Below are 16,302 nucleotides of genomic sequence, written 5' to 3' on the forward strand. Positions count from 1 at the left end.
CACATTCTAAATCATTTTTGACATTCAAACACGTTTAAAAACATATTTTGATGATCTAATAAGTGGAGTTTTACTTGGCATATTAGAGGTCGCAATCAACGTGTAAGTTTAGTCTAGACTTACTTATAGAAGTTGTTTCAATAAATATTATTTTGTATATAGACTTTTATACACAAATAGATCTGTATCACCATACACTTGATTGAGTATATCCCGTGTTTTATAATCGCGATATGTTGCGATGGGTTGCGACAATGGCATAATATTACGGATTCAATTTTTGAATTCTTTTTCCATTAATCGTAATACATCATGACCATTTCAATAAAAATTAGTATAATATTTACGATATTTTTGCATGATAAAATTATATTGGCTAATTGTTTTTTCAACGGGTCGCAGAGTTGGTGTTTTATTTTATCTTATGGGTGATAAAAGGTAAAACGGGGGTTTATAATCTGAATACTTAATCATGTAAAATTTTGCGGCCACTAAAATGAAAATATTCTAAATTCGTGGTAAATTTGGCTAAATTGTCAACATTTTTTTTTTAATTTAGATCGAAAAGAGGCAAAATCTTCAAATTGGTAACTTAAATTTCGCTCAAATGTTTGTTAGAATTTCCCTACGCTTCCGACATTTCTGTGAAATTAAACCATCGCAACCCGCTGTTTAATCCTTGCAAGTAACACCAACACTTTGTTTGGTTTGGTGGAAAATGATAAGGAAATAAATAGTTAAAATAATCAATTTTCTATCCTTAAAAAACCCCTCATCTTTCTTTCCCTTCACCCACCACGGTGTTAGGATGAATCAGGGATTAATTTTATGGGAACTTATTTTCTGTGTTCAACTATGGAATTAGTGTGTAAAATTAGACTCTAGAACTGTACGGATGTTGTGCGAGTGAGCCTCCAGTCATATTCATAGTCAAGTTTAAACTTTTCGTTTAAATTAGTTTTTGTGCTGATTTTATACAAAGGATCTTCGTGTCATCGTGTGTATACATTTAACTGATAAAGATGTGTATACTAAATAAGATGTAAAAATATTAGCACATTAATTACATTTAGCACGAGTTTAATACTAACGTAGCAGAGGATTTAGCCATAGTGAATATCACAGTATACATGTATATATTTTTTTATTACAAGCTTTAAGCATGACTTTGGGTTAATCAACTACATACTAGCTTTGATGGCATCGGAATAAACGAGAGAATTCCATGAAGGGTTCTTCGGAAGGAAAGTATCCTACAAAAGGAAGGAACAAACAAACGCCAAATCAGCAGAGCACAACACCAAAGGATTTTTTTTTAAGTTATGTAAAGACATTAAGGTAAATAATAAATGTTTGTTAATGAGATAAAAAGGAAGGATGAAGAGACTGACTGAGATGTAAGAGCAGGAAGGAACGACGAGGAGTGAGTTGGACTTTGCGTGGTTGAAAGCAGCGATGCAGAGGAAAGCGGCCAATCCTAATCCTCTCTTCGACGGAGGCACGAAAGTGTGAGTCAAGTCCATCACTTTCCCATCTTCGATCAACTCGTATTCGAGATAAGCCTTCTCGTCCTCGCTCTCGAACCTTCTCTTCCCCGGATTCCACCTTATCTTCGGACCCTCGCTCGCTTCTTTCGCTCCTCTAGAGCTTGGCGCTTCCATTCCCTTTCTCTTCTCCTCGCTTGATCTCGTAATCTTTCACTTTCAAAAAAAAAATATCACTCACGAAAAAACTTAATTTTCGCACACTTTTTTGTTATATGAAACCACTTGAGCCGAAATTGTTAAGCATTGGTAAGATAATTGCCATTTTTAACATAACTCTTTGTTTTGATATCCGATTTATACAAATGAACCACGATTTGGAAGCAATCGTAATACATATTGTAGATGCTTGATCTACGATCAAATTGCGATTGGTGGGCACTTGAGACTGCCTACGTGGATGATTTCTCGAGAAAGAGACGTGTGTGGCACGTTAGAGACGATTCGCAATTTCGATAACATAAATACCAGAACAGCTAATTCATAGTTAATACTGCAAATGACTACTGAAATGATAGATAATGAAAAGATTGTAAAGGAAATGATGAAATGTGGTTTCTATGATGGCTTCAACCCTGTTTGTGATGGGATTTGTGGATGGAAGCAGATCTAATAGTCCGTTGATTCTCTCTTTCTTGGACCAAGACTAAGGAATGAAAGATAGAACCCCAACCTTCTATACTCTCATAATAGAGAACTTATTTTATTGAGAATTTTATCTCCTTGAGACATACATGCCCTAGAGGATATTACCTTGTTCATTAGAGACAATATTTCCCTAGTATAAACCAACAACCAAATAGGCTTTAGGATGTTCACATCTAGAGTTAGGAAGTACTACACAAGAAATACAACAGGTGACGAGTCGGTTTCAAGACTGCCTGACTCGTTAGGAACGGATTGGAGACCCTAAAATCATAAATCCTAAACTCCAGGACATATCAGTAAAAACAGCATATTCACGCCACTACCCTAAAGCGTATCAAAACTCGAATTAGACAATTCCGATTGGATCCTATCTAGTTTCATAAGAAACTAGGTTTTCTCAGCTTTCTACAAGAACAATTTGGAGTGTAATAGCTAGTTTGAATCAGCGTTTAGAAAAAATTCATAATGGTTTTACCAATTCTAGGACTTCCTGGAAAGCTCATGAAGTCTATTCTCCAGAAAAAATAACAACGTAAATCATTTCAGTCCACAATATACTGTACGTGTTCATTTGCTCTGGCTATGGAATTTAATTTACGCCCGAGCCCAAATTCAAGGAAAATCATACAAACCCGAAAAATTCCCAGTTTAGATTTTCATTTCAATACCACAGCCACGAAACAAAAAGGAATTCCAGTAACAAAACACATCAAATAAACATCTTGCTCCGAATTTCGAACACAAGAAGATAAGATGAAGAAGAACATGAACAACCTACCTCGAGCAAGTTACGACCTCGTTCACTCTCTTTTCCAACGAAAATCTCTCTCTCTCTCTCTCTCTCTCTCTCTCTCTCTCTCTCTCTCTCCTCTGCGTTTCTTCTTCTTTACCCAAATTCTAATTGGCTCTACATCCCCTTAGTCATTTCCCCTCCTATTTTCTACCCCAAAAGTCATTAAAATGTTGCATAAGGTTTCTTAAATCATTAAAATGCAATATTACTTCTTCCAAATGAATGGAAATCATACTTAGAAAATTAAATCTCACTCGATCAAGTTTATTTAAATTATACTTCAGTTGTTAAAGGAATATATTTTTTTTTTTGCTTTCTATAACCTTCGTTATTTCTCAAGAATTTATAAAAAATCTTTGTCCCCGATTCACATAATCGAGACGAACTCAAAACTTGTTAAAGTTAATCCAAAACTTCCTTTCAACATTCAATAAATTTCATTTTAAACCATTCCCGCTTTTTCAAGAAACTTTTTTTACAACATTTAAAAACTCGATTTGAAAAATATCTTCTATGATTCTTAAATAGATGCGCGGCGAGGATTGCGAAAATCTTAATATTGTGAAAGCCTTAACATATAAGCAAGAAAAAAAAACTCTTTTAAAAAACTATAGCCTTATACAATACTCATGACTCAATCGGTGTATCTCGACCAGCACTAAGACGATGAGCCATGTCCACGGCCTTGACGAGGCTTTTAGGCCATTCAACTCAGACAAAAATGGGTTGATCAAGACCGCGGAGCTTGCTGGGCTACAACCTGATCAAGGCAGAGGTTTGAGCCATGATACGAGATTAGTAGGATAACAACGGTCTTTTTGGTCGAGTTTCTTGGCATGAACACTGAGGACCTTGGCCTACAAAAGCTCGGGAACTTCCTTGTTGATGCGTCTGAACGTGCCATAGAAAGCAATACAATAACGGGGGAAGAGTCATTTCAAGTTTTAGCAAGTTTAGGGCTTAATTTTTTTACTCAAGGATTACTAGGTATTGAGGAAGAGAGATAGAGAAGAAGAGAAAGATTTCATTCACTATCGTCTTGATTCAAATCAGAGTACAGAATGATATTTATACCTACGCAACATAAGCAATGAATACATGCCACATAAGAAGAGGAAATAAACCAATAGGACAACAGGAGAGACCACGTCAGCTAGGCTCTCTAATAGCCCCCCTCAAACTCAAAGTGGGCTTCTCACCGACTTTGAGTTTGGAACACAATGAAGCAAAGGTAGAGTTGGAGATAGGCTTAGTGAGAATGTCAGCTATTTGATCAATCGCTGGAACGTGCTTGACCTGGATAAGCCCCTGAGTAACCTTGTCACGCACAAAGTACATATCAACATGCTTTGTGCGGGCATGAAGAACCGGATTTGCAGAAAGCATCACCGCACTGATGTTGTCGCACCAGATGTCAGGTACACGAGATTGGACAAGACCAAGCTCGTGAACCAGAGATTGAAGCCATGTGACCTCAGATACAACACTGGCAAGGCTACGAAACTCAGCTTTAGCAGACGAGTGTGAAAGAGTGTGTTGTTTCTTCGAGCTCCACGCAACCAAGTTAGCGCCGAAGAACACACAATGACCTGACGTAGACCGTCGATCATCAGGATCTGCTCCCCAATCAGCATCACTGAACCCAGTGACATTAAAATGCTCAGAACGTGCAAGTTGCAAGCCAAAGGTCATTGTGCCAGATAGATACCGCAAAATCCTCTTAACCGCCACCCAGTGAGATTGAAGAGGATTGTGCATGAATTGACATACGCGATTAACCGAGTAAGCAATCTCAGGATGTGTAATCGTAACATATTGTAACCCACCAACAATGCTACGATATAGCTGAGCATCCAAAACAGAATCACTGCCGAAAGAGGACAGTTTCAACCCAGATGTCATCGGAGTCGCACATGACCTGGCATGTTGCATCTTTGCTTTGACCAGAAGATCCTTGATATATTTCTCCTGACAGAGAAGAAGACCAGTGGGAGTGGTAGCAACCTCAATGCCAAGGAAAAAATTCAATAGACCCAGATCTTTGAGCGAAAAAGCGGCACTGAGCTCTCGAATCACCATCTCAACCTCAGATGTGGAGTGACCAGTGACCGAAATGTCATCCACATAAACTACAACCAGTACCTGAGATTAAGGAGTATCACGAATGAACAGAGAAGAATCCGTGCGAGATGCCTTGAACTGCAAGCGAAGTAAAACAGACTGCAGCTTGCCAAACCAGGTCCTAGGCGCCTGTTTAAGACCATAGATCGACTTCAAGAGTTTGCAGACACGCTTGGGATAGTTAGGGTCCTCAAACCCCTATGGCTGAACCATATAAACCTCTTCATCAAGCGTAGCATTCAAAAATGCATTGTTAACATCAATCTGACGCACAGGCCAACCTCTAGTCAAGGCTACTGAGAGAATCACTATGATTGCAGTGGCCTTTGCAACAGGACTAAAGGTTTGATTAAAGTCAAAACCAGGCACTTGTGTATATCCTTTCGCAACCAGCCGGGCTTTATACTTGTTGAGAGAGCCATCGGGATTTTCTTTCACAGTAAACACCCATTTGCTCCCAATGGCCTTTCTATCCGATGGCAAGTCTGTGAGAAACCACGTATCATTCCTCATTAAAGCCAGATATTCAGCATCCATAGCCGCCAGCCATTGACTTTGAACCATCGCTTCACGAACAGAACTTAGAATGACTGCAAGTGAATAGACCTTAGGCTTGCTGATACCACACTTGGACCGTGTCATCATATGATGTACATTGCCCCCCTGGCCACCAGAGGAACTGGTCGGTGCCGAACTAGACTCAGCGCCACACTCATGAGGACCCGAATCAGGACCAGACCCTGCAGAATCAGAGTACACAGGCAGAGAGACATGAGATGATAAAGAAACATGTGGACTAGAGTGAGAATATGAGTTTGGTGCTGGACTAGAGACAGTGGGAGCTGGACAAGAGTCAGTAGGCAATGACACAAGAGGAATGGAGAGACTAGGACACATTGAAAGAGATGAACTTGAGTTAGAAGTATGGGAGGGAAACAATTTAGTATAAGGAAAGAGGTGTTCATTAAAGATGACATCTCTAGACACATAAATCCTGCCTTTCCCATCAAGACACTTATATCCTTTGTGATTTAAACTAAACCCCAAGAATACACATTCCGTGGACCTAAAGGCAAGTTTGTATTTATTGTACGGCCTAGTATTAGGATAACACGCACAAACAAAGACCCTAAGGAGATCGTAGTTTGGCTTTTGATGAAACAAGACCTCAAGGGGTGTGCTGTTTGACAAAACAGGAGTAGGCAACCGATTATGAAGATATACATCAGTCCTAAAAGACTCATCCCAATACCTAAATGGCAGACCGGATTGTGCCAGCAAAGTTAGGCCATTTTCAACAATGTGACGATGTTTTCTCTCGACAACACAATTTTGCTCATGAGTGTGGGGACATGGATTCCTGTGAAGAATTCCAAAAAACTCGAGATATGCAGAGAATGGTCTAAACTCCCCACCTCAATCAGACTGAACACACTTGATTTTGTAAGGGGTTTGAAGTTCTACCTGAGCCTTAAAATATTTAAATGTGGTAAAAGCGTCAGATTTTGCTTTGAGGAGATAGATCCATGTGAATCTAGAGAAGGCATCAATGAATGATATATAATACCTATAGCCATTCCTAGATAATGTTGGTGAAGGACCCCACAAATCAGTGTATATAAGTTGCAAGGGTTCTGTGTACTTTGTCTCAGAGGATAAGAAAGGAAATTTGTGAATTTTCCCAGAGCAACAAGCAGGACAAATCTCAACAGCCTCTTTATTAATTGAACAAGAAATGTTACAACGACTCAACACCTGTTGAACTACTTTACCAGACGAATGACCCAACCGACAGTGCCACAGTTTGTACAAGGAAGATTGTGGCAAACGAGCAGAAATTAAAGCTGAACACGAACTAGGAGACATATTTGACATTTCAAAAATAAACGTTGTACAAGATTGAGAAGACACATTAGACTCACTAGGCAAATTTGACACACGAGGCTGTGAGGACGACAACATAGGGTGCTTAGACTTGGACAGCTCTCCTAGCTTAATCTGGTCTTTGTCAAACACATAGAGGCCATCCCTAAGCCTGCCCTCCAAAAGAACCTCCTTGGAAATCTGATTTTTGACAAAACAAGAATTGGAATGAAACTAAAAAAATACACCATTGTCAACACAAAACTTAGACACACTAAGGAGATTCTTTGTAATTTCAGGAACATGGAGAAGAGACTTTAGGTCTAATTTCTGAGAGTGAAAAGGAGATTGAAAAGAGGAATGTCCAACATGTTTAATTATCAAGCCCTTACCATCACCAATGTGAACCTGTTCCGGACCAAAGTACTCCATTTTGTTCTCCAAATTCTGAGAGTCAGCAGTGACATGGTTCGTAGCTCCCGAGTCTGGAAACCACTCACCATCAGAACTGTACCACTGACTTTCATGTGGACCAGCAGTGTACCAATTCGTGTCATGTGAATCCTCAGCTGAGAGAGTAAGAGCAGCAACATGGCCTTGAATGGAGCCACTGGATTGACCATGTCCAGTCGAAGCTGCTAGCTGAGCTAGTCCTTTGAAGGAGTCATCAAACTTGTAGAAGCACTGCAAGGCTGTATGGCCAAGCTTTCCACAGACTTGACACTGCGGTCTGGAATTGTTGGTGAAGCCTCTGCCAAAACCTCTACCACGTGCTCTACCACCTCTTCGAGTCTGAAATCCTCGACCAGTCGATCCAAACTGACTGAAGTTACGAGGAGTATAGGTGTGAGGCGAACTGTAACCACGAGACTGTGAGTGAGGTAGATGGTTAGAGTAATTAGCACCATAGGAACCTCCATAGTAGCTTCCACCACGACAGCGATCAAACGATGGAGGAACAGCAGAGTAATTAACACTCATAGAGGGAGATCTGATGTGGTGAACATCGAGTTCATCATTTTTCCGTTCAATTCTTGCCTCCCGAGACAAGAGAAGTGCCTCAATCTCCTCAACCGATTGAACATCATTTTGTGCAATCGTAGTCAGAACAAAGGTCTCATAATCATCAGATAATCCGTCACAAATCACTGAGACATGTTCCTGGATTGAGAATTGCTGGCCGACTATAACTAAAAGATCAACCAGTTTACGAATCTTGAGGAGATACTCATTCATAGTGGAATCATTCTTCTTTGTTCGACTTAGTTGAAGCCGAAATTGAGATACCTTCGCTTTAATCTGAGCTGAAAATAGGTCTCAAGAGTTTTCCAAACCTGCGACGCAGAGTCACAGCTAACAACTCGAACAAGAACATTGTCAGTCATCGAAGCTAGAAGCCACGATACGAGAAGTTGATCTTGCCTCATCCATCGCTTGAACTCTGGATTGACTTTCTCCAGTTCTTCATCGCCAATCTGAAGAAATTTTTCTGGAATAGCCGAACTTCCGAGAAGAAATTCTTCCAAATCATGACCTCGAACAGTTGAAATGACTTGTTTCCTCCAAACAAGGAAGTTGTTCAGATCCAATTTTGTGGAAATGTTGTTGAAGACGATTGGAGCCGATTTTTTAGAAGAAATTGCCGAATCTTACTCCACCTCTGTAGTATAAACGCTCGCCATTGCTCAATGAAAGAATGATCGAAAAAAAAATCGACCAGATCGGAAACCTAGAATCCGCTACCGGAAAATGGCTCTGATACCATATTGAGGAAGAGAGATAGAGAAGAAGAGAAAGATTTCATTCACTATCGTCTTGATTCAAATCAGAGTACAGAATGGTATTTATACCTACGCAACATAAGCAATTAATACATGCCACATAAGCAGAGGAAATGAACCAATAGGACAACAGGAGAGACCACGTCAGCTAGGCTCTCTAATACTAGGAGATTATTTCTTCCATAACTATGATGGGCTGATTAACATAGATTGTTTCAATTTTATTGTTAACTCTGAGAGAGAGAGAGAGAGAGAGAGAGAGAGAGAGAGAGAGAGAGAGAGAGAGAGAGAGAGAGAGAGAGAGAGAGAGAGAGAGAGAGAGAGTTATATGTGATATTATGATAAATATTTGTGTGTGTACTCCAGGACCGGCCCGAGGCTTTAACCACTTAGACCTCAAATTTTTTGAGGAAAAAAAAAAGGTCCATAAAAGGCCTCAAATTTTATAGAAAAACGTCTCAAATTTTTAGAAAAATAAGCTATTTTAACTAACTTTTTTTAATATATGTTTAAAAAACTTTAATTTTTTTTATTTTTGTCTGAGATCACGTAGTAGTTTGGGCCGATCCCGTGTATTGGCGCTCCTCCATTTCGCAATCATAACTATGGAGAACCTGTTAGGGTTTTTCTAGATCAATAAAATAAAAGGAATAAATAACTAAAAATGATTACTGCTGAAGAATTAGTTCTGTGTATTTTTATTTTTATAACATGCGTATTGTTACACTCGCCGAAATATGGTGATCACGTTCCGAGAACTTCATTTTTCAACTAGAATTCACACAAATATGGAATTTTTCTGGGTATGTGTCAGGAAATATTAATGCCAATTATTAAATGCAATAATACGGCTGAAAATTAGCTTTTGTTCACACATGACTTCCAATTGAAAAATCGTTTTCTCTTAAACTCCAGCCACATATCATATGAATCGCCATAAAATCATTTGTTGTCAGTATAAATAGTTGTTGACTCTATATGTAATGTACGTATGCCATTAATCAGTTGATAGTCTAATTAATTCTCATATGCATATGTCATTTTTCTAGTAATTATAAATTGACCTTATAATTAGTAATTTTGATCTCCTCAATTAATTGTTCCGTGTACAGTTTGTATTATATGCACTTTATCAATCTATAGCCGACGTACTTACTATTATAACTGATAACTTGAGAAAAATAAACCCATTCTCCAAAATAATCTTAATTCAAATATATTCTATTTAGATGTAGAGGGTTCTCATTATAATAGAGAATTTGTTTTTCGTGATAGTTAGTTAATACCCTATAATACCTCTAGTATATTGTATTTAGATTGAAAAATTACGCCCATTTTAATTTTTTTTTTTGGATGAAACTTTATACTTAGACCTCTAGATATTATATAATTTTTAATTTACTCTCTCTGCCTCTCATTATTCATTGCTTGCTTTTTCTACCGTCCGAAATTTTATAGCCACATTCTAAATTCATTTTTAACATTCAATCACGTTTAAAATCATATTTGATCTAATAAGAGTTTTACTTAATATATTTGAGGTCAAAGTCAACGTATAAGTTATTTATGTCTAAACTTAGCTATAGAAGTTGTTTCATTCAATAATATTTTTTCTATAGACCTGTATCACCATACACTAGATTAAATTAACATTTTTTGCCTCTTTAATTTTACGCATTTTTATCTGTTTCATTGATAATCGAGATAAATTGAATTGAGATGTAGTACATCATAATGAATTGCGACCATTGCAATGAAAATTAGTATAATATTTACGATATTTCTGCATGATAAGATCAATATCCCTGTTTGTTTTAACAACGGGTCAAAGAGTTGGTGTATTTATTTTATTTAATGGGTGGTAAAAGGTGAAATTGGGGTTTATAATCGAACTACGAAATTCATGTAAATCTCGATGATCCTAATTTCTTTTGAGTTATGGGAAAAGTTGTTTTTTGAGCTGAAATCCAATGTTTCAATTAATGGTAAAGGTGCTTTGTTTTTTGCGGAAAATATTGCAGTCCATCCAACAAAGGATTGTGTTACGTGAGGCTCATACGCTGGAAAAACATAAATTATGACCCATTTACATGATCAAATACACATAAGGTGAGAAAAGGATAAACACAAATAGAGACATGTTCATTCTATAAATAATAATCCACAAGAAATCAATATCCAATTATAATAATCTCACAATAATCTAAATCAAGATCAACAAATATTATCTCAAAAGACTAACAAGATTTAATAAAGGAATGGAAATGATTAACAAAATGGAGTTCAAGCAAGTAATGAAAAAAAAATGATAGAAAGATAAAACTATGAAAAAGAGGTTAGTCAAAAATAGGTTGGAGGGGCTTGTAACTAGCTTTCTCCTCCTCCTTCCTCTACTTATTCTTCTTCTTCTTCTTCAAAAGCTTCAATGACTTCTTCTCCAAACTCTCACTTTGCTCTCTCCCTCTCCAAAATCAAGTTTGAAGTGTATTTCTTTTCAATGACATGAAACAAGAGCATTGATAAGAACTACAAAATTCACTAAAAACTACAAAAATAACATCAAAAACCTGAAAAATTCACTAAAAACTACAAAAATAACATCAAAAACCTCAAGAACAAGTCTCGATTCATTCTCGAAAAGCATTGATAAGTGTGACTGAATCGCACATATTAGTCAGCTAAGTAATCTGCCATTAAATTGGTTCGAGCTCTGGGCTCGAGGACTGTTTATGTTGAGAAAAGTACCAAGCTCATTCGCTAAGAGCTAAAATAACAAAACATAACCGATAATACTGGATAAGCTTCAACTATATAAAGATTAGTCGAAAAAATCTCAAATTGTGGCCACAAACTTATATGATAACTATTTAAACAACAAGGTTGATTATTAGATCACAAAAAACGACACAAATTCATGTACTCAAAGGATATCTGTATATAGCCGTTTTTTTAACACACTCAACATTTATTTTTTTCTCTCTATAATTTGATTATTCTATTGTAGAGATAATCCAGCTCAAATATTTGTTATGAATGACGCTTCTCTAGTCTACCTAAATCAGCTCTGCCGAGGTAATTGTTAAAAAAAGGTTTTATTATTCAATAGAGTCCATACATTTTCTTTTTTCGTGTACATCATGTTATTGACAATATTAGTGGCATTATGAATTAAGACGATTAAATGCACAATAATAAAGGCAGGAAAGTGAATAACACAACAAATTGGTAACCCAGTTCTGCGCAATCACAATCTAATCTAGAGGGATTAGAATCACGGTTAAAAGGAAATTCGGTCGTCAATGATAGAAGAAGTACACAATTATCTTCGAGGAACCGTCAATCCTTTGCTTCTCATTTCCTAAATCTATCGGTGAGTTCCAACTTATGTTCGCCCTGAATAAAAGATTCCCTTACATCCACTCAGTTAACTTCTCAATTGTTTAATTCACGTACGAATAATAGTATATGTGATCTTTACAATATCACAAAAAATAAATTCAAGTTCTATCGCTCACAAATAAGTGGAACGCCTAAGATAGATGTTATCACATTCAACAAAACAAAATTTTGTTCACAATCCTTCTCGAAAACTCACAATGCGTAAAAATGCTCCTAAGGGTAAAATATATCTTCTAGGAGTCAAACCCTACACACTGCATTGCTAGGATTTTAGACAAGATCGCCACTAATTTATCCGGTTAAAATTAAATCGGAAGCATATCTCATAAAAACACAATGAATCGCCACCAATTTATCCAGTTAAAATTAAATTGGAAGCATATCTCATAAAAAAAAAATGTGTGCAAAATACTTTATGAATTAAAAACGGAGGCATACAAGCCAACATATTTGTCCTAAATGTTAGAATACGACGTAGTACATCTTGAAACAATTTTTACGGATCTACAAATGTAAAAATAGCCAATCTACATGACAACATAAATATCAAATTATTTCTGATTGAGGTTACATAGTCACTACCGTATGTCTGAAGTATGCTCTTAACCGTTGCATTAGTTATAATATTATTATTTTATTGAATGTGTAATGAAACCAAAGCTATTTTTCTGAGTATTTATTTAGGGTTGACTAGGGCATCCACATGCCACTTGGACAATTCAGTGGAGGTGAGCATTTCAACCGTGCATATATAACACTTCGAATGATTACACGTAAACTACTCAAATGAGGCTGTTTAAAACCATCAGGTATTTAACAACACACCTCTTTAAAATTTTATATTATTTTATTGAGCTTATGATTTTTGCAAACACGTCGACAAGGACCTTAAATTACACGAAACTTCCTCATAAATACATTCTTGATTAAGATATCCCGGCTAATCATATATTATCATTAGGACCACGCCCTAGATCCTTCCTTTACATATTGCGCCAAAGAGCCTTTTGAAAAATGCGTACTTGCCATTAATATGTTTGTACCACGGAATACTATATATACCCTCCACAATCATAGTTATTATCCCATCACACCTGCTTCAATATATACAAATTACAATATTTTATCGAGAAAGTTTTTGCTCTATATCACAGAAAAAAAAATGGAGAAGCTTAGGAATGAAATGATGATTTTGAGTTGTAGTTTATCAATAATACTTGTTTTGCATGTCATGAGCCGGGCAACATCTCAGGAAATCGGTACGTATTTAGTTACTATAACATGGGTATATTTTTCTCCCTTAAAATAAATTCTACTTTATTTGTTGGATTTTTTTTTAAATGCTCCTCAATTAGCTAAATATATATAGTACACAATTAGTTGTTTTGATTGTAAATTACTACATTGCGCGTAGACGATACGAGCTTGTTTGACTACTTAGAAGGGAGTCCGAGGGGACCCCTGCAATGGGGAGCGCTTCGGCCGGATTGGGGGGCGTGCAGCAATGGGACAATGCAATCGCCGATCGATCTGTTGGATCAGAGGGTTCAGATTCTTCCTCAGCATCAAATTGTTAGGAGAGTTTATAGGCCAGCCAATGCCACTCTTAAGAATAGAGGCCATGATATGACGGTGAGCAAATATGTACATATATTTGTACTTGCATATCTTACTTTCCACATTAAGCGTGTGAGCATGAATAAAACTAAAAATAAATGCCCACATTTAAAAAATAGTTGTGAATCAACTATTTAGGGTTTATTTATTATGTCTCTTTGCGAGCCCTCGATAAAATTAGGGAGACTAGGGTCATGTGTTTCTCTTTTTTTTAATGAATTGTGTTCCTCCAATAAAAAAAAAAAAAAAAGTATGTCAACATTTTTAAATTTAATTTTACAAATAAAAATTAAAATAATGACATGGCTTATTTAGATTGGAGGAAGCAAAATGAGAAGACATAGATGCATGATCTCAATTATTCTACTTTACTTATAAATAAAAAATTTATAAAGTCATTTTGTAGCTAAATGCATCACATATAGTTGATCATAACAATTTTTTTTTAATGAATTGAATGGGGGTGGCAGCTGACGTGGCACTCAGGTGGAGCCGGATTCGTAGAAATAAATGGGAGCCAATACGAGCTGCGACAATGCCATTGGCACTCGCCGTCGGAGCACACCATCAATGGCGGCAGATTCGACCTCGAGCTCCACCTCGTCCACCAGAGCCCCGTCGGCGATATTGTCGTCATTGGAGTCACTTATCGGATTAACCAAACCCATCACGATTCCTTCTTGTCAATGGTATACATTTTTCATATTCATGGCTATATATTTATTTAAATGTAATTATTTAACTTTATTTGGTTTTAATTGAATTAAATGTGCGTGTGTTAGATGAGACGTCATTTGGTAGCAATAATATCGAACACCACAAGCACACCAAATAGGACAGTGGTTGGAAGGTTCGATCCCAACAAGATTAAAATAGGCAGTCGAAGGTATTACAAGTATATTGGCTCTCTCACTGTCCCTCCTTGCACTCAAAATGTTCTCTGGTTGGTCTCCAAAAGGGTACGTATTTATAATAAAAAAAAAAAATCAAATTAATCGCATGCTAATTATTCCAATATTCTAATTAATATGTATCATTCAATTCAGATAAGGCCAGTCACAATTCGACAAGTTAATCTGCTTCGTGTAGCTGTTAACGATGTGAGTTCTTTGTAACCTTCTTTTTTAGTCAAATATCTATGCTAATCCTTATTTATTTTCGATTTTGAAAATCATTTATTCATTCCTAATTTTGCAGGGTTTCGACTTTAATGCCAGACCGGTCCAGCAAAACCTAGATCGACCTGTGCTATTTGCGAACGATGCACGATATAATGATCAAGAGCCTACCGTCTAAAATTATTTCGAAAAATTTCGGGTTTACGTACCATTTATATTATTTGCCCTGATATTATTATGTATGGTTGTTGCGGTGAACTTTTCTTTTATTCTTTTTTAATAATTTTTAAGGCAAATGACACATGATAGGCCCTTTAAAATCATATAAATGGGTGTCAAGCTAGTTTCCATGCCTTTAAATCCTTGATGTTATTTGTCATATTTAAAATTAAAAAGTCAGTGTTTGTTTACTGTTATGTAGCTTTTTTGTAAACCTATTATTATCCGATGACATTTGTTGTATTAGAATAAAATTCGTTTATTTTATATTTGTATCATGATAATAATCCCTTCTTCTTATATAATACATATATATATATATATATATATATATATATATGGTTATTGTTTACCGTTTACCTGAAAAAGTGGTACTTGCAGCCTAATTACATAACGTTGAAATCAGACCTCTATATCCCACCAGTAATGAAAAGATACAAATCTTTAAAACATAATGGTTAACACTTAACATACTAGTTTCTTTCAGCCATGCATTAAGGTTAAGCACATATAAGTCTTTTTTTTCACTAGTATAGTCCATTTCAGCAGTTTAAAGTGTTCACAGATAGTCTTATATAAATCATCATATTTACACAAATCATACAATCGGGAATGAAATATAATGGGTTGATTGGAGTTTGTGCTGTGCAAAATCTATGTGCCATCAATTTTGGGCGACAGATTGATGTCAAAAATGGTTTTGCTCATACAAAAAAATTTCTTTCAGAGAAGAACACACTCTTAAATCAAGGAAATCTAGAAAAACATATAAGCTCTCAAGAAAACTACCGATATTTTCTTTTTATGCGTACAAAAAAGCTAAGTCAGAACACAATTAAATACGAGACTTGCATAAATTTGAACCAAAATCTTCTATTTAAAATCAAATCTGAAAGTTCATGTAATCAAATCTGCCAAAGCGGGTGAGAACTCACAAGAATTTCGTTAGCAAGATTGTCGAAATACAATGTATATCACTTCAAACTTTATTTTTTGGATAGTGAATAAATAACCGGGCATGGTGTTCATTGAATGAATTCATTTTCATAAAGATTAGGGACATCTCCTAGATAAGCTAATAATCGTTGACGGAAATAGTATATAATAAGGTACATATACTAATTTGTTTACCTATGGTATTCACGATGGGTAACAAATCCACTTCACTTTGGGCGATCATAAGTTGACCGTTAATATCC

At 36.3% G+C, this 16,302-nt stretch overlaps 2 protein-coding genes across 3 annotated transcripts; one reads left to right on the forward strand and one right to left on the reverse strand.

Annotated features, from left to right (window-relative positions):
* Positions 1-1,014: 1,014 nt before the first annotated feature.
* LOC149391047 (acetyltransferase At1g77540-like) lies at positions 1,015-3,145 on the reverse strand. 2 transcript variants are annotated; one of them, XM_089621443.1, is made up of 3 exons: positions 2,971-3,145; positions 1,392-1,694; positions 1,015-1,253 (listed from the first exon to the last, which is right to left on the reverse strand). In XM_089621443.1, the coding sequence occupies exons 2-3, from the start codon at positions 1,659-1,661 to the stop codon at positions 1,182-1,184; spliced, it is 342 nt and encodes a 113-aa protein (XP_089477569.1). In that variant the 5' UTR covers positions 1,662-1,694; positions 2,971-3,145; the 3' UTR covers positions 1,015-1,181. The 2 variants fall into 2 exon arrangements, with proteins under 2 accessions (XP_089477569.1, XP_089477568.1); XM_089621442.1 differs by having other exon boundaries at positions 1,392-1,700; positions 2,971-3,143.
* A 10,104-nt stretch (positions 3,146-13,249) lies between these two features.
* LOC149391048 (alpha carbonic anhydrase 7-like) lies at positions 13,250-15,378 on the forward strand. Its single transcript, XM_089620405.1, has 6 exons — positions 13,250-13,408; positions 13,564-13,781; positions 14,237-14,455; positions 14,549-14,725; positions 14,813-14,866; positions 14,964-15,378. Exons 1-6 carry the CDS (start codon positions 13,312-13,314, stop codon positions 15,060-15,062), a joined length of 864 nt encoding a protein of 287 aa, XP_089476531.1. The 5' UTR covers positions 13,250-13,311; the 3' UTR covers positions 15,063-15,378.
* The last annotated feature ends 924 nt before the right edge of the window (positions 15,379-16,302 follow it).

The sequence above is a fragment of the Urtica dioica genome, chromosome 7, assembly GCF_054948205.1.
Source record: "Urtica dioica subsp. dioica isolate 48M chromosome 7, U.dioica_male_clone48M_v1_H2, whole genome shotgun sequence".
Lineage (NCBI taxonomy): Eukaryota > Viridiplantae > Streptophyta > Magnoliopsida > Rosales > Urticaceae > Urtica > Urtica dioica.

What these genes read in the sequence shown, in the direction of transcription:
- LOC149391048 (XM_089620405.1), top strand. Translation starts at nt 13,312, where the DNA reads ATGGAGAAGCTTAGGAATGAAATGATGATTTTGAGTTGTAGTTTATCA. An exon ending in ACGATTCCTTCTTGTCAATG is followed by an intron (nt 14,456 to 14,548) that starts GTATACATTTTT and finishes TGCGTGTGTTAG; the next exon opens with ATGAGACGTCATTTGGTAGC. An exon ending in TCTGGTTGGTCTCCAAAAGG is followed by an intron (nt 14,726 to 14,812) that starts GTACGTATTTAT and finishes CATTCAATTCAG; the next exon opens with ATAAGGCCAGTCACAATTCG.
- LOC149391047 (XM_089621443.1), bottom strand. Translation starts at nt 1,661, where the DNA reads ATGGAAGCGCCAAGCTCTAGAGGAGCGAAAGAAGCGAGCGAGGGTCCG. An exon ending in CTTCCTGCTCTTACATCTCA is followed by an intron (nt 1,254 to 1,391) that starts GTCAGTCTCTTC and finishes TTCCTTTTGTAG; the next exon opens with GATACTTTCCTTCCGAAGAA.